This window comes from Leptonotus elevatus, chromosome 9 (genome assembly GCF_054856555.1).
Source record: "Leptonotus elevatus isolate MCC_2025b chromosome 9, RoL_Lele_1.0, whole genome shotgun sequence".
Taxonomy (NCBI): domain Eukaryota; kingdom Metazoa; phylum Chordata; class Actinopteri; order Syngnathiformes; family Syngnathidae; genus Leptonotus; species Leptonotus elevatus.
In genome coordinates, this window is record NC_141247.1 from 21,268,590 (window position 1) to 21,292,166 (window position 23,577).

At 39.1% G+C, this 23,577-nt stretch overlaps 2 protein-coding genes across 4 annotated transcripts; both read right to left on the bottom strand.

Moving 5' to 3' along the window:
- Window positions 1-40: 40 nt before the first annotated feature.
- On the bottom strand, window positions 41-13,115 carry LOC147168767 (long-chain-fatty-acid--CoA ligase 1-like). Its single transcript, XM_086085876.1, has 21 exons — window positions 13,026-13,115; window positions 9,839-10,146; window positions 9,080-9,194; window positions 8,657-8,721; window positions 8,357-8,458; window positions 8,182-8,281; window positions 7,911-8,086; window positions 7,610-7,642; window positions 7,450-7,501; window positions 7,313-7,386; window positions 6,002-6,079; window positions 4,878-5,012; window positions 4,665-4,799; window positions 4,446-4,541; window positions 3,774-3,846; window positions 3,083-3,171; window positions 2,895-3,011; window positions 2,658-2,801; window positions 1,227-1,331; window positions 1,086-1,157; window positions 41-958 (listed from the first exon to the last, which is right to left on the bottom strand). The coding sequence occupies exons 2-21, from the start codon at window positions 10,031-10,033 to the stop codon at window positions 818-820; spliced, it is 2,097 nt and encodes a 698-aa protein (XP_085942002.1). The 5' UTR covers window positions 10,034-10,146; window positions 13,026-13,115; the 3' UTR covers window positions 41-817.
- A 943-nt stretch (window positions 13,116-14,058) lies between these two features.
- st3gal5 (ST3 beta-galactoside alpha-2,3-sialyltransferase 5) lies at window positions 14,059-23,378 on the bottom strand. 3 transcript variants are annotated; one of them, XM_086084240.1, is made up of 8 exons: window positions 23,221-23,378; window positions 20,555-20,650; window positions 19,760-19,877; window positions 18,923-19,132; window positions 18,573-18,709; window positions 17,642-17,828; window positions 16,621-16,779; window positions 14,059-15,543 (listed from the first exon to the last, which is right to left on the bottom strand). In XM_086084240.1, the coding sequence occupies exons 2-8, from the start codon at window positions 20,584-20,586 to the stop codon at window positions 15,289-15,291; spliced, it is 1,098 nt and encodes a 365-aa protein (XP_085940366.1). In that variant the 5' UTR covers window positions 20,587-20,650; window positions 23,221-23,378; the 3' UTR covers window positions 14,059-15,288. The 3 variants fall into 3 exon arrangements, with proteins under 3 accessions (XP_085940366.1, XP_085940363.1, XP_085940364.1); XM_086084237.1 differs by having other exon boundaries at window positions 23,216-23,369; XM_086084238.1 differs by lacking the exon at window positions 23,221-23,378 and adding an exon at window positions 22,475-22,595.
- Window positions 23,379-23,577: the final 199 nt, after the last annotated feature.

Below are 23,577 nucleotides of genomic sequence, written 5' to 3' on the forward strand. Positions count from 1 at the left end.
GCGGCCACACTAGAAATCAAAATGAAATTTAAGCAGCACACACATTCAAATTGTTTTTAATTAAAAACTTACATTGTTAATACATATAAATACATTAAAAAATAATTATACAACTCATTTTGATTAACACACATTTCAATAATAATATGATGCAATTATAAAGAAATGTAATCACGTTTTATACCACATTAGTTAAAATCACAAAAATGTTGGAATATTTTTTGCTTTGTCCTGTAATTGTTCCTTTCCTGAGGGTTCCTGGTGCTTATAATGATTTATGGGGGTTTTTTCTGTTAGTTGTAGCCTAAATCAAGCTTAGTCATACTGTTAAAAAAATAATAATTAAAAAAGGAATGTGCATGTCCATTAAAAAACTTATTTAGCAGTGCAAGTAAAAAGTATGTGTGTGCATACATTAATTTTATTATGAATAATATATTTTGAATTGCTTGTATACAAATAACTGGGTCTTTGGAGTGCTTGCTGATCCATTAAGTGTGAAACTGAACAAGCAAGTATAAATTTTATAGCCAGGCATCTTAAATTTGGACAGACTGGGATGCAGCAGCATCTGCTCCTATCCTAGCATGTCACACACACACACACTTAAGACACCTGGGATAGGGTTTAAATTGGGGGGGTGCATTTTCATTATTTTCATTAAAAGCTACATCACAAAGGCCACAGTATGAGGTCTGGAGTAAGAATAAAATAAAAATCCTTTGGAGTGAAATGAAATGTTCCCACATTTGGCATGCGCGTTCCCTTTCGTGCTTCGCTCTTGGCCGTCTTTCCATCCGCACTTCTTCCTGCTCTCCTACATCTTGAGGCCAGCGTACAGCTCATCTATCTGTGATCTGAAGTATTGTCTCAATTCATTCCTCTTGGCTTTCAGCGTCGGCGTGAGCAGGCCATTGTCGACCGAGAACAGCTCGGTATGGAGATAAATAGCCTTCGCCTGCAAGGCACGAACAAAATTTTTGCTCCAGAAGATAATCATGTCAAGAGGATAACAACAAAGCATACTGACAGTTAGACAAAACATCAACTGTCACGATGGTTTACGATGAAAAGTATTTTTATACCTGCTCGAAGGACTTGAGGCCTGCTTCCTTGCCGAGTCGCGCCATGTCCTCCAAGATGGCTGCCTTGACATCCTGTACAGACAGAAAAAGAAGTCAGAATGAGAGGGAGACCGAAAGAGAGCAGATTGTTGTTATTATTACCGCTCTACTGCAAAGTGCATTGTAGCTGCCTTCCACTCCCATGATTCTCTTGGTCCAACCGCACAGGAAGTCAGGGTCTGGAACCACCACTGTTACCAGAAAAGCCTACGGAGAAGAACAGGAACGCGGTTTTGCAAGATAAGATGCTTCATTTAAAAATCATGACATAAAAAACGGAATCGGTGGAGTATTGGCACCATGACAACATTCCAAGTAGCCCTGGATGCAGAGTGCAGCTTGAGGCGGGCCTCCACGCTGGGTAAACTTAAACGTTTGACTCCGCCCACACAGATTTTTCACAACTTTTTTTTTTTCAACAAAATTAGCAAAATTACGTCTTATGATGTAAAGTTTTTTTGTTTTTTTTAAACACATTATGGAGTATCGAAAATTACAAGCTCTCAACTCTCAGTTAGCCGGGGCGGAGCTAACTAAACGTTTTGAGGAAGAGGCCGAAGCGCAGTACTACATGTCCCCAGCAGATGGCGCATCCCTGGACAGTTGAAGTTAGTATTTGGGTTTCGGTCAGTTTTAAATTTTTGTTGTTCAATAAAGTGTTAAAAAAAAATACAGTAATTGTTATGTGGGAGGGTTAGGGTTATGGTTATGGTTAGGATCAGGGTTAGGTTTAACAACAAAGAAAGAAAAAAAAGAAGGCGCTTCGAGGTCGCAAATCCGTGTGGGCGGAGTCAAACGATTTTGAATGATGATGACATGTCGAATCGGTAAAATTACCAAATGAACAATACTGAGCTCTCTCAAAAAAGGAAGAAAAAAAATTTCTGCCATTTTTTTAATGTATAGATACTATTCACATGACGTCATGTGCCCCACATTGTGTGCCGTTTACAGGTCCATGGAACATCGAATGGGAACGGACAAAGAAGTGTCCGGAATTGCAAAGATAAATCGAAAGGATTTCCAAAGTCTACCAAAGTGTCATTGTAAGATGGTAAAAATTAGGGGTGTACCCAAAAAAATTGATTCTCATAAGAATTGCGATTCTCATTTAGTACGATTCAGAATCAAATGTCCCAAAATCGACTTTATTAAAATTATTTGATACTGTCTTTATTAGCTAACTTATTTAACTTGAATCCACAAACGATAAATGCACATAGCAACCAACAAAAGCCGAAAGCACAGAAGACGCGAGAATGTCCGTGTTTTGGGAGCCATCGCAACGTCGGCAAAAGTTCGCAATCCGATGGATTCCGCCAATCAAACGTTCGGTGTGCCCGAGTGTCGAGCTCAATCATCTGCACACGTCTTACTTCCACAAGTAACGTTAGAGGAAGCTGGGGGTGTAGAATTGGGGGCCGTGGGCACAATAGAAACACAGCTGAGTCCGCTGGAAAGTTGACCCGCCGCCCATCGCGATCCCGCGACGTCAGTGAACACCATCTATGCTACTAATTGGACCCCACTCACCTGTAGACTGTCCCCATGCACAAAAACCTGCGCCACCGCATCACTCCTCGCATAAACGTTCTCTATCTTCTCCGGCGCTATGTACTCCCCCTGAGCCAGTTTGAAGATGTGCTTCTTCCTATCCACTATCTTCAGCGTGCCGTTCTGCAAAAACAAACATTTGAATGATACAAATATGACAATATTTTCATGACTTGTCGAGAATAACGGAAGCGGCGGGTAGATTCCAATCCCTACAGGAAGCCATTTCCCAATGTCTCCAGTGTGAACCCATCCGTCAGCATCGATAGTCTCTGCTGTCTTCTCTGGATCGTTCAGGTAGCCCAGGAACACGTTGGGACCTTTCACGCACACCTAACGCGCGCGCACACACACACATCGTTAGAAATGTGAACCGGCGCTTGCTAAGTTTTCGTGTCTGTCACCTCTCCTTCGCCGTTTACAGCCAGGTAGTTCATTTCGGCCACGTCTACCAGCTTGATGGAGTTACAAGGCAGAGGAGCGCCGACGTGACCTGGAGAGTGAGGGCAAGCTCGATTCCATCAAACGTCAAACAAAAGCAAACCTTCACTTTTTTACACTTGCGGGTGTCAAACACAACTTTATTGTTAACTCGGAACGAGGGCCCGACCGATACTTAATGCATAGAATTGTGTGCGAATGCTCTTCCGGAGTCAATGCTAACTTTCTGTTAGCATTTGAATGGGACCTTCCCTTCACTTTTAGCATTAGCGCTAGGCTAGCGATGTTTTAAAAAAACAAAGCATGTTTTGAATTTAAATATACAGTGGATGTCATTCTTATTGTTGTGTGTTTAGTTTTACAGTTAACTCCAACTGGTGCCGTTAAAACAGCTTAAAGGACGCTTAGGGACAACAGAATAACCAGAATAACACATGCTACACACTTGCTAGTTGCTAATGCTACGCAAGCAAAATGGTGCATTCAGGGTACTTTCACAGCGTCGGAAAATTCGGTTTTATTCTATGATAACGTTTTAAGTCGAAAATAATGGGCCATTTGGCCCAATTGGCCGATGTTTGAAGGGAAATAGTCGGCCGATTACAATTGGCGGCCGATGGATCGGTCGGGTCCTACTCAGAACGAGTGTTCTACCTGCAGTCCAGTCACCAGGCATGGTCATGGTGCAACCGGCGGTACACTCTGTCTGCCCATAGCCTTCGTAGAACTGAGATTGAACAAAATTGATGTCATTGTGGATTATTACTCTGAACTCATTCAAACCCAATAACGTGTAAATACGTTTTTGAATATTTGTCCTTCACTCCCAAAAACGTACTGTATGTATACGTTTAAAAAAATATATATGTATAAATGCAAGAGCATACAGAAGTATTTGATGCAGCTTCTGACATGAAGAGGTGGCTTAAAGCCATGTTGCAACAAGCTCTTTTTGACAGTGTTTTCACCAGGAATGTGAATATCCATTTAACTTAGCTATTCTGATGCTAACTGCTACAAAACGGACACAAATATACTTTTGTTTTCCTGATGAAAGAAGAGACTCCAATCTTTCTTTTGGTAGGTTCCATGTTTTTATAGCAATAGAACAAAAATATTCTGTGGGCCTTGCAAAATCCAGTAAAAACAGCCGGGAGCGAAGGTGGTTGCTTCAGTGAAAATGGCTGGGACTGAATGAGTTGATACAATAACAACAGAAGATGATAATAAGGAAAGATGAAAATTGTGTTTTTTTCGTAAATTAGAAGCCACTTGTTATTCTTTCAATGTGAGAGAATTTTGTGAGAAACGCCAAACTGCAGTTACCTGACATCCGACCGCAGCTCGGAGGAAGGTGAGGACAGTCGACGAAATGGGAGCAGCCCCTGTTATCATCAGACGTACGCGACCTCCAAGGCTCGCCTGAAGAGGGCACACAAAAAACACACTGGTCTCAACGCTGTATTCTGATGCGTTTTCACTCAATGTCAGCCATCTCGACATTACAGCGCCCCCTGCTGTCGCCATAATAGGAACTGAACTCACCTGAACCTTTTTGAAGATCAACTTATCCCAGATGCTGTCCCTCCTCACGATGCCTTTCGACATCTCCGCCTCCTTCCGACTGTATGCAAAATCCAGCAGCCAACGCTTGACAGAAGTGTTGGCCTGCCCAAAGATCTGTAAAATATATATATATTTTTTTTAAGTCATTTGAGGTTTGACTAAATAAACAAAACACTTGTTAAGATCACGCACCTTATCATACATTCGGTTTAGAAGTCGAGGTACCACAGGGAACACGGTAGGTTTTAGTGTACACAGATCATCCATCAGAAGTCGAATATCTCCCTGGAAATATCCGATCTTGGCTCCCTGGATCATCATCACTCCCTGGAACGTCACATTCAAACGCGGATGACAAATGCAATGTTAAAATATGCATTCGTTACATCTGTCATTAAATGACACGAGACCTTTCGCGTGACTTTCTCGAGGTTTTATCATTTTTGAATAGAAATGAATTTCAAACTTTCTCGGATGTCAGAAATGAATCAAACGTCACATTTAACCACTGAAACAAATGATTTTGTTCAGGAATCAAAATAAAAATGACATTCTGTTATCGTAGTCAAGAAATAAAAATGTGCTCTGCTATTTTTTTCAGTTGGTTTGTAATCCAGAAAATTTATTGATAACAATAATGATTTCAATATGAACTCATTCACTGACATTGGCGGCTAGAGATGTCAAAAATTATTTTAACTATTTCAATTAGTTTAAATATTTTTCCACTTTTGTTAACAAGAGTATGAAAACCTAGGATTTTTTTATTTATTGTACATTTATAACAGATATCAAATTTGTGACTATTAGTTAACTATTTAAGTCATGCGATTAATTACAATTACAAATTTTAATTGCTGGACGTGATTAAAAAAAAAAAGGATGTGTGTCAGTCGTAATTAATCGCATAGATTCACTAGTTAACTCACGATTAATCACAAATGTTATATCTGTTCTAAATGTACAATAAAAAAAATCCTAGGTTTTCATACTCTGGTTAACAAAAGTGGGAAAAAAAATGTTTAACTAATAGAAATAGTTCAAAATCATTTTTGACATCTATAGCCGTCAATGGCAGTGAATGAATTAAAATATCATTATGGTATTTCCTTTACAGAATAAAATAAATAAATAACAATGTTTTGGAAATTAAAATAATACTGCTTGCGTGGATTTTTGCCTTGCCAGCAAGTCGGACTATTTCATGGTAAGATTTGAGTTTCACGAAAGAAAAGAAAATATTTCAATGAAATTATATGAAAGCAAAAATACAATAGAGTTGTCTCTTAATAAAAAAAATTCATGAATACACATACCTGTACAACTCTCTCAAACATGTGAGCCAAGGGAAGAAAGGAAATATGGACATCCCTGGGACCCAATGGACAGGTGGCCTAATAAACACAAAGAGGAGATGCACAGGCAGGCCCATTGACACAAAGACACACAAGCGACAACACTTTTGAACCGAGTCTTACCCTCTTCAATTTGAGGACCCCCCAAAAAAAATGATATTGGCAGTAGCGAAGCCAAATAAAAGTCCTTTTGGGCGAGTCACTGATCTGAATAGATTACTGGATAGCCAATAGGCCAAGACTTTTCAAGCCGCGAGGCCGCCATATTGCCCCTCCCAAGAAACCGTCCACTTGTTTTTTTAATTAATTTTTTTAAACTTGTTAAAAAATAGTGACCACCCCGCCACAAATCCCGCGCCCCGGCCCTATACAATAATAACAGCCTACGAGCTGTATACGTCTAATCTGTACGTATAGTTTATACAGTAGTCTGCTCGTGAGATGGGTGGAGTAAGATGGCCGCCATGTGGCTTCAACGGCTAGCACGGGCGTGTATGGGTTGCTATCCAGTAATGTATACAGATCAGTGGGGGCGAGTGATTTCAGCGATGCCGTGCGCTAAAGAGGTCTAAAGACTGGACAGGTAACTTCAGTTTGCTTTTTGGAGTCAAAGCTAGACTTTATGAAGCTTGTTAAACATGTTAAGTTGTATAATGACACCAGCGTCAATGCTGTTGTTGTCGCTACGTTTCCTGGGAGGAGGGGCGCACTATTGAGAAAACCGCAAACAGCCGTTGGGCTACTCCTTCGGCGCAGATTCCTCTGTAATCCCTTTCATTCAAATGATGAATAAGTAGCTGCTAGTCATTAACTCGTTCACTGCCATTGACGGCTATAGACGTCAAAAATTCATTTGAACTATTTCTATTAGTTAAACATTTGTTCCCACTTTTGTTAACAAGAGTATGAAAACCTAGATTTTTATGTTTATTGTATTAGAACAAATATACAATTTGTGATTAATCGTGAGTTAACTAGTGAAGTCATGCGATTAATTACGATAAAAAATTGTAATTGCCTGACGCCCCTAAATTTTTAATAATCTTTTCTTTAAAAAAAAAATGACTTCCCTAGTTAACTCACGATTAATCACAAATGTTATATCTGTTCTAAATTTACCCCCAAAAATATTTTCTAGGTTTTCATACTCTTGTTAACAAAAATGAAGAAAAAAAAATCAAGCTAATAGAAATAGTTCAAATGAATTTTTGACATTTATAGCTGTCAATGGCAGTGAATGAGTTCATGTCAAATTTGACATTGCCGCCTTACCTGTGTTATTTTAATGAAGGCGGAGCAGTTGGACACAATATTCCGATGTAGCAACATCGCTCCCTTTGGGTTTCCTGAAAGCACAGGAACATTTATGAGCATATATTCCGCGTGTGTGTGGAGAGTACGAGCGTCACCTGTTGTTCCACTAGTAAAGCAGATGACGGCCATGTCGTCGGGTCTGGGAGGCTGGAGACATTGGAATGTTTCAGTGGGGGGGAAAAATATTATTATTCTTTTTTTTTTTAAATCATGCACAATTTTGTCAAATGTGCTAACAAGCTAATAGCCGCTTACCACAGGTTGATGATAGTTAGCCTTTCCGATGGCCTGCCCAATGACGGGGAAAAAAGACATCAATCAAACCAAAATAAAAGCAAACACAAATAGGAAAGTAGTAGTAAACGAGGAGAGCAAAACAACATCATCAAAAGGCAATTTTTTTTTAAATAAATTAAAAAGAGTTGTTGCATGGAAAGCGTCAGTTTCAATCAAAAAGGACCAAATACGGAGGAAAACTAATATTAGTAATAAACCAGAAATAAACACGTGCAAGTCACAAGCAAGCAAAAAGAGTGACAAGAAGCTCTTTGCTAACCTCCATCTCGCGCAAGCTGAGCACGTCGATTCCAGCCCGCTCGCCTCTTTCCACCAGCTCATCGCTGGGCGTCTCCATTACGACGATCGTTTTCACAGTGTGCTTTCGGGCCTTCACGCAGTCCAGCACCAGGCTGACTTTTTCGGCCACGTCGCATGTAATTGTTGAGATGGAGGCTGCAAGGGCAAGTCATTGGTGCAATATACATTTGTATTTATTTTTTTAAACAATTGAACCTTCTGTCAGTTTTTCTGTGATGAGCGTCCATTACCTTTGTCTATAATGTAGTCGATGGCCTCCGCGCCAAGTGTGTCGTAAAGCGGGACAGACACCAGCGAGTAGGTGTAGCACGCCAGCTCAGTGACAGTCCACTAAATTCACGCGCGCAAAAAAAGAGAACGCCAAAATGAGAGTTTTTATTTAAGCAATTTTTATTCTATTTTTACCTCGGGTCTGTTTTGAGAGAAGATGCCAATGTTGGCGTCGGCGGTCTTGGCGTGTCCTTTATGAAGAAAAGCCGACCCAAGATTTTCCGCTCGCTCCATTACCTGAAACACAAACACAACAAGTCAAGTGTTGCACGCAGGTTTTTTTTTTTTTCTTGTGTGAATTTTGGTGACGATTCATTAGCGTTTTTTGCGTCATTAAGCGACATTTAGCTTTTGTACATTTACGGTTGTGCTCAAACTAACTGGTTCAACATAACTCGAGCTAACTTAATCTAATACTGTCAAGATCAATCTTACCTCTTGGTAGGACATCCATTCATACGGACTTTTTGGTTTTCTGGAGCCTAGGAAAGGACCATTATCTAAAAAAAATAGAAAACACAAAATAAGAGGGGGTTTTTTAATACTCAAATTTTGAAGCGCCCGATTTGATCTCATAAAAAGTTCATCATATGGGACAATATTATCAATATTAATAATTAATTAATTAATAATTAATTAATAAAAAATCACCACCCCAAAAATTGTGAGTGTTTGTATCTGCAAATGTAGTAACCAGATAAGCTAAAAGTTAGCCTAGCTTCTTCTATTTCTTCTTCTACGACTACATTTTCTTTGTATTTTTTTTTTTGTCATTCTGGAATTGATCAACGTGTTACGTGCTCCTTTATTGCAATAATTACATGCGGCGCTGTCAGATGGATACATCAAATCACTTACTGGATACTTGAGCGCCCCTCAGAAAGAACTCATACATCGTTTTTGCATCCTCGTGTAAATGCGTCAAGAGATCGTCGCCATTTAGCAGAGCCGATTGGTGTACAAACTCTCCACCCTGTACACAAAAAAAAGGAAACAACATTCATCATCCAGTCATTCCAAAATCCGATTTATTTACACACGTTTTGACATTTAACTCATTTACTGCCAGCCATTTTCACTGAAGCAACCCCCTTCGCTACAGACTGTTTTACTGGATTTTGACTGAGTTTGCATGGCTCACAGAATATTGTGTTCTATTGTAATAAAAACATGGACCCTATCATAAGAAAGATTAGAGTCTCTTCTTTCATCAGGAATAAAAGTATATTTCTATTCTATTTCCACTTTGTAGCAATTAGCATTAGAATATAGCTAAGTTTCATCATTATTCACAAACCTGTTTAAAACGGTGGCGAAAAGAGCCTTTTTTTTGCAAAATGGCCCTGGTTGATCTCTTATACTCTGCTGCCACCTGCTGGCCGTTTTTTTTGTAATAACTACCATTGTTTTAAGCGAAGTCTTCTGTATGCTATAGCATTAAAAAAAAACATTTAAAAAATGTATAAATATGTCTTTGGGAGCATGGTAATATAAAATTATTATAAAAATAAAATATATAAAATTCGAACTTATTTCTACGTTTTTGGGAGCAAATGAGTTAATTGGTATACAAAACAATAGCGATTGGTTATGGCAAGGCAGCCCCCCCAAACTCACCGGAATCTCGACAGACTGCATTTTGAGATCACAGATGGGGGGCAGGGCCTTTGGCCGCGTTGCCATGTAGAAGGTCGTCGCAGCTGTGATCGCCCCCATGCTGATTAACGTCGACGTGGACAGACCCCGGAAGTACTGGCCGACGGAATCCAGGTCTGGCAGTTTCAGCTTCTGCAAAAACTCCTGGCTCAGCATGATTCTGGTGACGAGGGATCAGGAGTGGGAGAATTTTGACGCTGCGGGTGGGAGTGGTTTCGGGGCACCCGGAGTTGAAGGAGTGTTTGGAGCGCTTTAGGCCAGGAGTGTACCTGTAATGTTGGTGCGCATGATATAACATTAGAAAGTGTATGCTGGCCAGTTTGTACACAATCACACAATGCAACAAGTGCATTTTTCCATAATCATTTCTTCTGAAATTGTACGTAACAAATGTTTACAGGAAAGCATCCACCCAGCCTACAAAGTAATATCCTCAAGCTTTTTTTGCCTTTTGAGGACGTCTCAAATGGTTTTCGCAAAGAACCTCGTCGGACAAGCTCACGCGCGCGCGCGCGCGCGCGCATATGAGGTTACAAACTAGAAGAGCAGGGGTGACATTTGTTTGACAATAAACAGATTAGTGGCATGTTTGCATCCATGTATACGCTTGGGATGAAAAAAAAATGACCTTAAACCCAGATTCAAATGTAACACAACAACCCCGGACAGTATGTTAGTGTTAGTCTCATGTACAAAGGGCCCAAGAGCTAAGTAGAGCTGCACCAAAACAGAAAATATGCACCATCCAATACTTGGAGATTCCTTTTCTTATACCTTTCGTCAAAATTTTTGTTGTTGTTGTAAATTTTCAGGCAGTTTTTCGTACATTTTTAGACTTTTCTGCCATTCTGTCAAATTTCTGACATTTGTTGCAATATTTATGGGATATATTGTGGACATTTTCTGCCTCTTCCTTTTTTGGATTGTTTATGGCTATCATTTTTTAAATGTTTTTTCGGCATATTTTTGGGGGTAATTTTGGGGACATTTTATGGTAATTCTTGAGATTTCTTCTTTTTGTTTTTGGAATTTTATAGTTACGTTTTAAACATTTTCTTTTCTGTCTTTTTTTAAATACTTTTTTGACAATTTTGTGTACATTATATGGTAATTTTCATGATTTCTACTTTTCTTTTTGGAAATTTATAGTTACCGGTACTCTATGAATGTTTTATTTTCTGACTTTTATTTTCTTTATGAATGTTCTGACTTTTTGGGGGGGGGGCAATTCCAAAGAAATTTTATGTTTAATTTTTGAACATTTTCTGCCTTTCTTAAAAGTAACTTTTCTGACTTTTTTTGGGCAATTTTGTTTTTCCTCATCATTTTTGAACATTTTATGGTCACTTTTTGGACATTATTAGGTTTAAAAAACAAAAAACATTTTCATCTACCGTTCGTCTCTTTTTCTGACAACTTACATTTTTGGAATATTTAATTCATGAATCATTTGAAGAAAGAAGGGAAGAAAGAAAGACATTAAGTTGAGCACTGTTTATCTGTCATCTGTTTATAATGTCGAATTTGCTGGAAACGCCCCCTCCCCCAACGTATTCCAACTCGATCCAACTTCCCGACAGTAATTTATACACTGATAAGACGTCGGATTGGTGTATCTAGGCCTTAAGTTCAGACGGGTTCCAGTGAGAGTTCTCATTGGCTGTTTGTCGCCCAACCGTGAGCTTGATTGAATCAAAGATGCGACATAAAGAAGTCATAAAACTTATCATTGACATCACTGAGATCATAAAATGTCACGAGTGCATTTCTGAGCTTCCTATTTTGTCTCTTTGCAAAACGCATTTCTAAAGATAAGAAAAGCAGAACTTTCTTAGATAAGTACATTGAACAAGTCAAAACAAGTTGCGCTGCCCACTCAACTTTACCCCAGTGGCCTCTGACCTCTGTGGTCAGCTGACATGATTAGACACAGCGGGGTAAAAAGCGCTCATTACGGGACGCAATACAATTGAGCTAATTCAGTGCAGAACTTTTTGACGCACGTTCACTGACAGATTTGCGCTAAAGCTCCGCCCAAACGCTTGTGAACAGCATTCTGCATTACAATTATTTGTTGTCAAGTCATATGATACCGACTGATGCTCAAAAATGCCAGACGAGGTCAGCAGGCAAAATTAACCATGTTAATTCATGACTTAGGCTAATTCTTTGCTTGCACAACACTTAAGTATTCCAAATCGAAGTCCAACTCGCGTTACCCAATCGCCGCATAATGATTTATGGGCTTCTTGGATTATCTTGCCGGCCATGATGGCTGTGATATTCAATCTCGCAGACACAAGTCTGTATTTTGATGATTAACCCATGTCTGTAGTGTAAAACTAACCGGGCTGACAGAGCAGCTCATTCAGAAAATGTCACCTGGAAAACGAGCTTTTAAAATCTGCAAGTACACGATTGGCCAAAAGTAACATCATTAGTGTAGAAAATAAAAAGAAGAAGAAAAAGTTACAGTTGTTTTACTAGTGGGCTGTGAATTGTCCTACTAGTAAAGAAAAAGAACATACTACTACTTATGGTTATTATGGAAAAGCTCAATGTCTTTCCATACGTCAGCCAATAACTAACAGGTCACCTTCCGCCACAGCGAAGTGACTTACTTCAGTGAGTGTATTCATTTTCCCACGTGCAGTGACGTCATCTGGTCTGATGACTATGTTCTTGCAACTTGTAGCATACTATACTAGCGTTAACAATTTTAAATAAAATACATGAATGTACCTCATTGCAGACCTCTGCCATCTTTACGACTTCACTACACTTGCAATTACACAGCACGCCCATAAAAAGGTGTTGACCTTTATTTGATGAAGTGTACAACACATTACGTTCCAAAGAATCAGTCATTTGAACAGGCCTGAAAAACACAGTGGTCAGTAGGCAAAAAAAACAAAAAAAAAACGTGTCTCTGATTTTACAAAATCCTAAATAGGCAGTTAAAACTGAAACGACGTGTTGCCTTTACTACACGTGTGTTACGATTCATCGCCTATTTTACAGACACACACACACACACACACAAAGGGTTGCTCACAATATAATTTATGAGGTACAATCGCGACTAGCTCATAATTTACTATTTTAGGGTCAGTGGCAGTAAAAAGAACACGTTTGAGGAACTTCCCACCTGTTTGCAGCAGTTCTCCGCCGGCTACTTCCTCTTGCTGACCACGCTTACACTAACAGTGGGTGGGCGTGTCACTAAGTACAATTTCCGGTCAAATCTTTAAACGTAAACTACCATTTCCGGTTAAACTTTATAAAGTAAAAGTGCTTTACGTTCACTCAATTTCCTTATCTACATGTAAAAAAATCTATCAATCAAAAAAATGTGGTTTAAAACGTTAATAAATGAAATGAATTTTAAGTAACCAGTTTTAGGAAGAACAAAAACAGCTAAGATGCAACAAACAAATGACAGTACATTATATTGGATAAATCCTGCTCATTTTAATTACGTTATTTAAAATATAGAATACATTTTAACAACCAAAGATTTAACAAATAAAGACATGAGTACAACGTTTCCGGCAATTGAAATATGTGGCACAAGTCAGACTGCAATGTTTGCATCACGTTTGTATTTCTTAATTGAGCGGCTCTTAGAGCCTTGAGTCACTTTGAGAGAGCTGACAAATATTGCATAGTTCACAGATCCTCTCCAGCTTGCAATTCTTGTGCAACATTGACAAGCCGATGGCAAAATAACAAAGAACTTTAAGTACTTTTAGGGCAAAATAAGTACTGCAGCCCAACTGAAACACCAAACTGTGGTTTGGTATTTTAGTCATACTTGTGATAGGGATTTTTTTGAAGTCAATATAATGCAGTAGTGTTTTTTTTTTCCAGTGTATTGAACCAGCTTTTTTTTTTTTTTTTTTAGCTCAACTGGTTCAAAGTTTCAGTATTACTCGCACAGCTATCTTGCCCAAGGTCTTATCACAAAGAACATAATGGTCCTTCCTTGTAAGTGCTCTCACGGGCCAAGCCCAAGCAAAGTGGACGCGTAATCAACTGACTCAATGTCATTGCAAGAGCCATTTTGCTTTCAGAAACACCATTTAAATATTTACACTGTATATAAATTCCACTTGTGGGACAAAAAAAAAAGAAAAAAGTTTCTTCTATATCTAGACAAAACCAATCACAAGATTTTCAAGTTCATTCCCATGTTAAGATGCATTTATTAAAAGGTAAAAAGAACGAGCAGTGCATAAAGTGTGACAACAAAAGAGTTCCAGACATTTACATGTCGTCAGTGCATTCAAGTGCAATCGTCCGTTGCAATTTCAGGTCTGAACAATGCCTAATCGTAAGGCATTGTGGCAGCTTTGATTTCACAAACACACCCAAAAATCTGCCATCTCCCTGAAATTTATAGTCACAGAGCCCAGACAATATATATATATATTTTTTTTTTTATATATTTTTTTTAATTTGTAAACTTAGCTTTCAAACATCATCTATTTTGCAAGCTAAAGGAATATGTGTCGATTGACAAATAGTCATGAAAAAAAATAACCACGTGTTAAATAAGTGACAACATAGAGAATGCTTTTTAAATTGGATTTCCATTGATGAATGCTTTTTAAATTGGATTTCCATTGGTCGAACAGACTCCTGGGCAAACAAAGTCACCTTTTCAGTAGCTAGACATTAAAATTGCACATTTGTCCAGTGTCAATATAAATAATGTACTTTGACAAACTGAGTCTGTTTTGAGTTGCTCAGCCATATTTAACTTAAGGTAAACAGTGACTATTCAAATCTATTACACACACCAGGCCATAGACAAATACCGTATTACAACCAGAGGTGGGCGCGCTTTAATCGTCCGACAATCGGCAATCGCCAACAGTTGGGACACTCTCTTCCGTCATCGTCAATATTACAAGCCGAACCGCATTGTAATTATCAATCCGTCCGTTAATGTGCCCGTCGTTCAAAGTGGGCATTCGTCAACGCGCTGTTATTCGTCATCCCGTCAACAAAATAGGACGTCCGTCATTGACGGATTGCCGAATTTATTGACGGACATTTTTCCTCAATATTGACGGAACGCCCGCCGCTGATTACAACTTAAAATTAAGAAGAATAACATTCAAATATATAGTAGTCAAGAGGAATATCTGTAGAAGGAATGCGTTCATGTACATATGGAATAAAAATACTTTTATATGAAGAAAAAAAAAAAAAAAAGATGTTGGTCACTTTAAATTTGATCAAATGGTTACAATTGCTGTAAACTAAGGAACGGAAATAGTAAGAAAGAGGAATTGTCTCAAAACACATTTCAGTAAGTGTTTTTCGCATGCTTCGCTGAAACATCTCAACAAACCGCGTTAACGTTTCTGTTTCAGAATATTGTCCTATATAAGATCATGGGCCGTTCATGGGCAGAAGGAGCAGTGAACGCCCCCCGTCAGGTCCGTGATGGTCCCCCCTTTGACGAGGCTTCTCAGGACTTTGGTCTCCTCATTCACATTGTGCATCTTCTGCCACAGCATGAAACTCATCGGCAGCTGATCATAGTAATGCAGCGGAACTCTTTCCTCGGACAGGTTGTAGCCAAAGCCTGCGAGGCTCACCTCGTCACACAGCAAGCTAGCTAAATTTAGCGCGGAGACGCCCAGGGTGGGTACGTTCTACAGGACAAGACGGGGACAAAGACGAATCATCATTACGAAAATCACATTTTCAACATAGGAAAAAAAATGTCATCAATTGTCCTAAAATGTGTTCGTTGGGAATGTTTAGCCGGCTAATGATAACGATTTTAAACTTTTAAGCAATTAGTCAATAATGGGTAGGTTAGCTTAGCGCTAGCTAGCTAGCTAATACAACAGACACGACATGGATGGATTTGAAAACTTTACCAAAAGCAAAAGGAAGCTATTTTAAAACAAAAACCTTTACGTAGGTTGACATGGCTGTGTTAGCGCATATAGCCCTGGTAGACTCCAATATGGTTTAAAAAATGTGAAGTTTGGTCAAATTTGGCATCATGATCGAATTGGATTTTTTGTCTTTTTTGACTAAAGAACTATCATATGGTGGACCAAAACTGCCAAAATTCAAAATAAATAAATGACTAAATAAATAAAGGACTAAAAGTGAAAATAAAAACAGATATAAAAAATATATAATTTGAAAATTAAATCTCAAATCAACAAATATATATGGAAATAAAAACTATATATATATATATATATATATACACATTTGTATTTTGCTTTTGAATTATATTTTTTATATTAATTTTTATATTAATTTTTATATTCACTTTTAATAATTTATTCATGTATTTAGTCATTTATTTATTTTGAATTTTGGCAGTTTTGGTTCGATAGTGCCAGGTCGAAATGTTATTCAAATGAGGGGGGCGGTCCTAAGCGCGTCTTGGGTTGGGCTCCGCCGTCGCAAACTACCTTTTTCATTGGTCGAGTGAGCGACTCGGCGAACAAGGAAGTCTCGCCGGCTTGCATTGGAAAACTCCAGCACTGGACGAGACTTCATTCTACTTCTACTATCAGTAACCCATTTGAATTGATTTGGGATTCAGCGGTTGAATGGTAAATGAATATGCAAATGCGGATTTGCGGTACGAGTCCAAGCCCGCATCTCTCTACTGCCTCATGCCGCACTTCTGAGTTCTGTCTTCACGTGTTTGGAGCAAGCGCGACAAACTAAGAAAGTGTTTTCGTTTTTGCAAAGTGTCTTACCTGGTCCCAGCCCCACAAGCGTGTCGTAGGTGGGGAGAATTTGAGTAAATCCAACGCCGTCTCTTTGATGACAAGCGGATTTAAGAGTCTGAAGCTGTTGCGTTCAAGGGGGATTTCCTCTGGAACGTCCTGCCAGAAGAATAGCCAGTCCCACAAAGGCTGCGGCACAAAGCGCATCATATTACTTGCTTCTTAAATCGCATATGCTTGCAACACTGACAATACTGCAGAAGCGCATCGGGATATTTTAACGTGGTTAATGAAAAGAAAAGAAAAAAACTAGCCCAAGGGCCAGAGTGTAGACCCAAATTATTTTCATTGCTTGTCTTGAATTCCTTTTAACCAATACTACTATTATTGCCAATTTTTTTTTTATATTTGTAGTACCAATAAATGTGTGGCAGGACAAAAAATATATATATAGGAGAACTCTCATTAATGCTACTGCTTACTTATTTATTTCCTACTAGTTAAGTCCTTCACTCCCAGCCATTTGCACTGAAGCAACCCCCTTCGCTCCCGGCTGTTTTACTGGATTTGGACCGATTTTGCAAGTACCACAGAATATTGTGTTCGATTGCTATAAAAACACGGAACCTACCAAAGGAAAGATTAGAGTCTGTTCTTTCATCAGAAAAAAAAAAGTGTATTTGTTTATGTTTTCGTTTTACAGCAATTAGCATTAGAATAGCTAAATTTCATCATTATTAACAAACCTGTTGAAAACGCTGTCAAAAAGAGCTTGTTGCAACATGGCCCTGGCTGATCTCTTATACTCTGCTGTCACCTGCTGGTCGTTTTTTTGTAATAACTACCATTGCTTTAAGCCACCTCTTCATGTCAGAAGCTGCATCAAAGCCTTCTGTTTGCTCTTGAATTAAAAAAAAAATAATAATATATATACATATATATATATATACGTATTTACACGTCTTTGGGTTTAAATGAGTTAAATGCCCACATTTGAATAGTAGTGACTTTGGGAAAAATAAATCAAGGAAGTAAAATCACCAGTCCTCACCACAGCGAGCTTGTTAATCATAGCAGTGATCCAGCTGACATCTACACCTTTATAAATCACAGCGACAAACAGAGTTTCTGGGTCTGTGTCAAGCCAGTCAGTGGGCGTGCCTTCCGGATAACTCATCCTGATGCTGGTTCGATTCCCAACGTCAACACTGTACTGTCCCAGGGGCCCGCGGTTCAACCTGGGGTGGCCGGAGGACGGGTCTTGCATTAGCAACACATCACTTCAGTCACATGAACACTCAAGGGCTTATTATTGTGTTTAAAGGGGAGGTTTCTTGACGATATATTATATCGATTATATGTGACCTCACTAGTCTAAATATGACATTCTGATTATTATTACATTTGTGGAATGCGAGTTATGCAGCAAAATCCAGCCGTTTTTATCCATTTCGGGGGGGCGGCCATTTGGCTACTTGCTGTCGACTGAAGATGACATCACAGTTGCTCAGGCCTCAGGCAACGACCAATCACAGCTCACCTGTTTTCTGAAGCTGCGCTGTGATTGGCTACCTGAGCACCATTGATGTCATCTTCAGTCGACAGCAAGTGGCAAAATGGCCGCCCCCTGAGATGGATAAAAATGGCTGGATTTTGCTGCATAACTCTTATTCCACTAACACGATATTACCCAGAATACCATATTTAAACCAATGGGGCTGCATAGTACATATTATTGTAAAAAAATACAAATAAAATAAAAATAAAAAGAGGGTTGATCCTTGGTCCTTTAAAAAAATATATAAAAAAAAAAAAAGTGAGGGAAAATTTTTTTTTTTCTACTACAGCAAGTTCAAATAAATGATTACATCAATGTTGACTTCAAAGCGAATAAATCATGATTTCATAAACCGTCATGTCTTACAGCCATAAACATCAATACATAAACAATCCTCAATAACATTTTCTTAAAGTGCACCGACCTTATAATGGTGTCGAAACGATCAATGAAAGTACCCAGCTCCAGGCCTTTCAAAATGCCTCCGTTTCCAATGACCACACAGCGCTGACATGTATCAGGACCCTTTTGAAGCACGGCTGCATCGCTTGGCTCTGGGAGCTTTCCAAAAAAAAAAAAAAAAAAAAAGTTACATTAAAAAAAAAAAACATACAGCACTGAGCTCCACAAATAAAATATATTTATTCAAACTGTCATTCATCACTGATATCAGCGTTACGGTAAATATGAAGAACGGATGGATGGATGTTATGGGATACTTAGCACAGGTATCAAAATGGCTGAATTAAATAAAAAATTAAAATATCACATCACCTGCTGAAGCAGAGCCGGCACTTTTCCCCTCAGACCCCTGAAGCCGAAGGGTGGAGGGTACTTGAAGAGGTTGCTTGAAAGTGGCGTGTTCTTCCACAAGAAGGGCTGGGTCATGTGATTGGAAGCGGGGAGCCGGGCCAAAAGCCCCCGCCTGGTGCTTCCGCGGTGACATTCACGTCCCAGTACTTTGTGAACATGCTGGTGCACCAGCTGCGACACACGTAACGTTATTAAGACTTGCCCATCCAGCAAAAAAAAAGTTACATTTTTTTTAAATCATGTGGGTTAAATCCCGATAATGGCGATATATTGCGATAACAATATTGTCATCATCATGTGACAATATTAAAAGCTGCACATCTATTTAAAAAAATGAGGTTGTATTCCATTTGTGCAGTTCTAGCACCCTCTGGTGGTTAGCTTATTAGTGATGTTTAATTTTAATTAGGAATGTTTTGGCCACTGTGGAGGTTATCGCTCCCATAAATCAGTCATACTAGCAAAATATTTATCAAGCACAATAACCCCCCCCCCCAAAGTTTGTTGTGGGAATGCTGGAATATGTTATTGTGATTTTTATTCTCCTCACTTTTTGCAGAGAAAACTCCCACATAGTACTTTCCTATTTACACCGTTCAAATTTCAAACTGCTTAAAAAAATTCACGCCGTTCATTTTAAATGGGACTGACATTGAACTTTTTCTAAGTCCCACTTTCCCACGCCAAAAATTCCCGCCTCCCGGGTTCAACAAACCTCAATTAATGCTTTGTAATTTTCACATAATTTATCTTTCAATTGACTTTATAAGCATTCATCTTAGCATTCAGGCTCCTCACCTTTTTATATTCAGGGTCGACGTGCCGATCCAGAGGTTTCAGTGTGTCTTTCCCAGACCGAGATGAAACTATCACCAGACATAACACGCAGAAAACTCCCCCCAATAGAAATGCACGTCTAGACAGAAAAACACAAAACAGAAAGAACAAACATTTTATTTATAATTAGCCCCAAATTTTTAATCGTAATTAATTGCATGACTTCACTAGTTAACTCTTGATTAAATACAAATTTTATATCTGTTCTAAATGAACAATAAAAAAAATTCTAGGTTTTCATACTCTTGTTAACAAAAGTAGAAAAAAATGTTAAACTAATAGAAATAGTTCAAATTAATATTTTACGTCTATAGCCGTCAATGAGAGTGAATGAGTTAATAACCATCACTCACATCCGGCATTTTTTTTTTTAAACAGTCAACCAGACACCACAGTGATTTTCAAGTAGCTACCCGACCACATTCCAACTTGGCAACAGGTCTGTAAGACCAATTCAGAAAGGAAATAAACAGGTTGTGGTTGTTCAACAACTCACTGGCTATAAATGTAGCTTTTGGTGGCTTTATGTTTGGAACCCTAACAATAGAACCTCGACCAAAGTGCTAGAGTATATACAAAAACCATAAACAGCTATATTGAATTCATCAGTTAAGAGCATTGAGAACATGTTCAGCTCAAAATGTAGCCGGAAATCAGTTTCCTTTCATTGCATGTTCTTAAAATTGGCTCATATTTGTGTATGAGGTAGCCCGGCGTGAATAAAACATGTTCACGCTTATTTGTTGTCCACCTCACCTGTGTGCTACCCAGCGTTTTGGGAGCCTCATGTTCCCGGCATTCACACCATAATAGGAGCTGATCTGCTTTCTCTTATCGGGTGAGGATCTTGTCCTTTACACGGGAGAAATAAATTACAAGTTAGTTACCGAATGAAGTTAGCCATTCATTGATTAAATTGTGTTTGTCCACCTGTTTCTATCCATCTCAGGGTGTGGCCATTTTGCCACTTGCTGTTGACTGAAAATGACATCACAGTTGCTCCGGGCCTCAGATAACGACCAATCACAGCTCAGCTTACAAATGTCACGTGACCAAATTCAGAACAGAGGACCAAATTCAGAACAGAGGACCAAATTCAGAACAGAGGTGAGCCATGACTCAGTACATGAGCAACTGAGATGTTTTTAGTCAACAAGTGGCAAAATGGCCGCACCCTTAGATTGAGAAAAACGCTGTTTATTGCTCAGTTTTTTTATATTCCGTTTGAAACACACTTTGACACAAGTTTTTGTATCATCCTAAAGAGGTTCTGCCAGACAGGCAGGTTGTATGTCGTTATTTGTCCGTCATTATAGCATTATACTGTATATTTGGATTGTTGGTCCTGAAAATAGTCGGATGCAAAACTACCGCTGCATACTACCACTCTGTCAACATAATCCACTTTTATACAAAAAAAAAAAACTCATAAAAGTAGGACATTTTATTTACCGTCGCTAATTTGATCACGTTTACTTCACAGTCGGCTTTCCCCACAAACAAATCAAGATTTATTTATTTTATTTTGGTCGTCGTTATAATTGCAGGCATCCGCTGCTGTTTCGGACGAAAATATATTATAATGCGACTCAAAGACATAACATTGGGCTTGACGTTCGGGAAGGGTGAAGGTCGAGACAAATTGCCCAAATGTCAATATGTCACTGTGCACCCAGCCCAAGATTTTATAATCCCAACAGTCCTTACTAAATTTGGCGACTCGAGTCAGACTCACAAAGAGCAATAACACGTACAATACATTAATATTCGTTGATATTGCCATTATCCACATTCACCGGTGCAGAAGTATTGTAGTTCTCGCGCGATTCACGGCAAAATAAAGCTCGGTGGCGAGTTGCCGGTCACAGCAAAATATCCACTTCTTTGACTTAACTCTGGTATCACTGTTGGAGCGTTTGTACTAACGAATGATGGATTGTAGTTGTACAGTATTCGCAAAATCTACAAGGAGCAGCCCATCAGCACAGTGTCATGTGTTTTTGTATGAAACTGGTTTCCAAACGCGTATTGAGGCCATTGTTGGGGGTGCTTCGGCAAATATTTATATACATATAAACCATAGAGTTTAAAAGTAATATTTAAACAACAAAAATACAATACACCCCACATTTGATTGAAAATTGTTTAATCCACCTCGACCCCTCTTCCTCCCCTGCTTACAAGCAGACGAGCGGAGCGGTCTCAGAGTATGTCTCTCTAGTTGAGTGAACTTGTTCCTTCCTTTTACCAGGATATGTGAAGTTCCTTACCTTCGACCACTTAACACTAACACATTATTTCCATTACTAGTCTGCTTTTTTTGCTCCTCAATTATGTTGCTACGTGCTAATGAGGGAAACAAGTATTCATATTAATTAATGTCTCTATTGTGTTGCTATTGGCTAGCTTACTATAACGTGTGGCGTGCGTGCGTGGTGTGAGTGACTACGTTTACATGTAGACAATATTCGGGTTATGGTCAGAATTCCGGTTTCTGGAACAATCGGAATAACACGTTTACATGCGCAAATTGACAGAGTTACCCCCGTATGCATGGCGTTTGGAATAACCCGATGTAAGGGGGTGAAAGACGGACACCATCAAGGCAGAAATAGACGTCATTTCCGCTTCTAACTTTAAACGGTCAATTGAATACATTATATTCATGTCACTCACCACGCTAAATAAAGTAGTCGGTTTCCTACTCGCTCCAGAAGTGCCTTTCTTGTCACGCCAGAAGCACGGATTTACTTCGTTTGGATAATGCGGAACTATGTGTGTGTCATCTAATGTTCCTACACGGACGTGCATTTTTGATCACTGAAAACTGGAGATAATCATTGTTTAAGCATTACGAGTGCTGTCGCGTCTGTCTCACGTGAATAATTAACGTGTCACAAACTGTGGCATTTTCGCCAGAGGCACAATATAACGTGAAAGCGACGCGGAGAAATTTATGTATTTAAGCGAGGTCCGTGTCGGACGGCGCTGCGCATACAAGTCGCCGTTACTACAAAGACCAAGATTCCTTGCGAGTGCAAATAAGCGAAGAGGAAAAGGAGATGAAGAAGAGGTTGTGAGCATGTGCACAACGAAAATCAATGCCCAGTTGATTCAACATATTCCGATTCCGTTTATATGAACCAGTATTTCGGTTTTGAGAGGAGTAACCCAAGGGGGCATAAGAGCATATTCGGGTGATTGCGCGCGTTTACATGGCCTTTCAAAACGGACACATTCGAGTCACGCTACGTTGCGAATTTGCAGCAAATGTGGTCTTGATAGCACGAACGTCGACATTTTTAACCTTTCTTTCCGTCTTTACAACAGGTAAACAAGTGAAGTCATGATTCAACGTACATTTGGGCGCGTTTCGCCATGTTTATGTGTGCGTGGGGGGGGGGGGGGGGGGCTTACCTTACCATGGATCCCACTACTTCATCGGGTCAGGAAGGCTCGATTGGAGATCATTTCTTTTTCCTGCATTGAACCCGCAATATCTCTTATCTCTCCGCTTGGCCGTCATTTACAACAGGGGCGTGGAGCAAACCACACAAAACTTCGCGAGATTATGACTTTTGCCTTCTTGACAATTACCCGAGTGACGTGTGGTGCATATTATCCTGACGACTAGTGATAATTACAGTTAGATATTTTTAATTCACATTAATTCAAGACATTTACATGTGCATTTTTAATATTTTTCAAAGTCAAGTTTTAATTAGGTGAAATGCAGTTGTATTTGTAACTAGAATTACAGAGATGTGTGTGACAAACTA

Bases quoted from the DNA above. Each gene is read 5' to 3' on its own strand.
- st3gal5 (XM_086084237.1), bottom strand. The intron at 19,133-19,759 runs GTGAGGAGCCTG...CGTGTGTCGCAG, and splicing joins TCGACCCTGAATATAAAAAG to CTGGTGCACCAGCATGTTCA. The intron at 17,829-18,572 runs GTCGGTGCACTT...CGGCCACCCCAG, and splicing joins CGTTTCGACACCATTATAAG to GTTGAACCGCGGGCCCCTGG.
- LOC147168767 (XM_086085876.1), bottom strand. From the start codon at position 10,033: ATGCTGAGCCAGGAGTTTTTGCAGAAGCTGAAACTGCCAGACCTGGAT. The intron at 5,013-6,001 runs GTATGTGTATTC...GTGACGTTCCAG, and splicing joins TGTTTGAGAGAGTTGTACAG to GGAGTGATGATGATCCAGGG. The intron at 3,847-4,445 runs GTAACTGCAGTT...GTTCAATCTCAG, and splicing joins GAGCTGCGGTCGGATGTCAG to TTCTACGAAGGCTATGGGCA.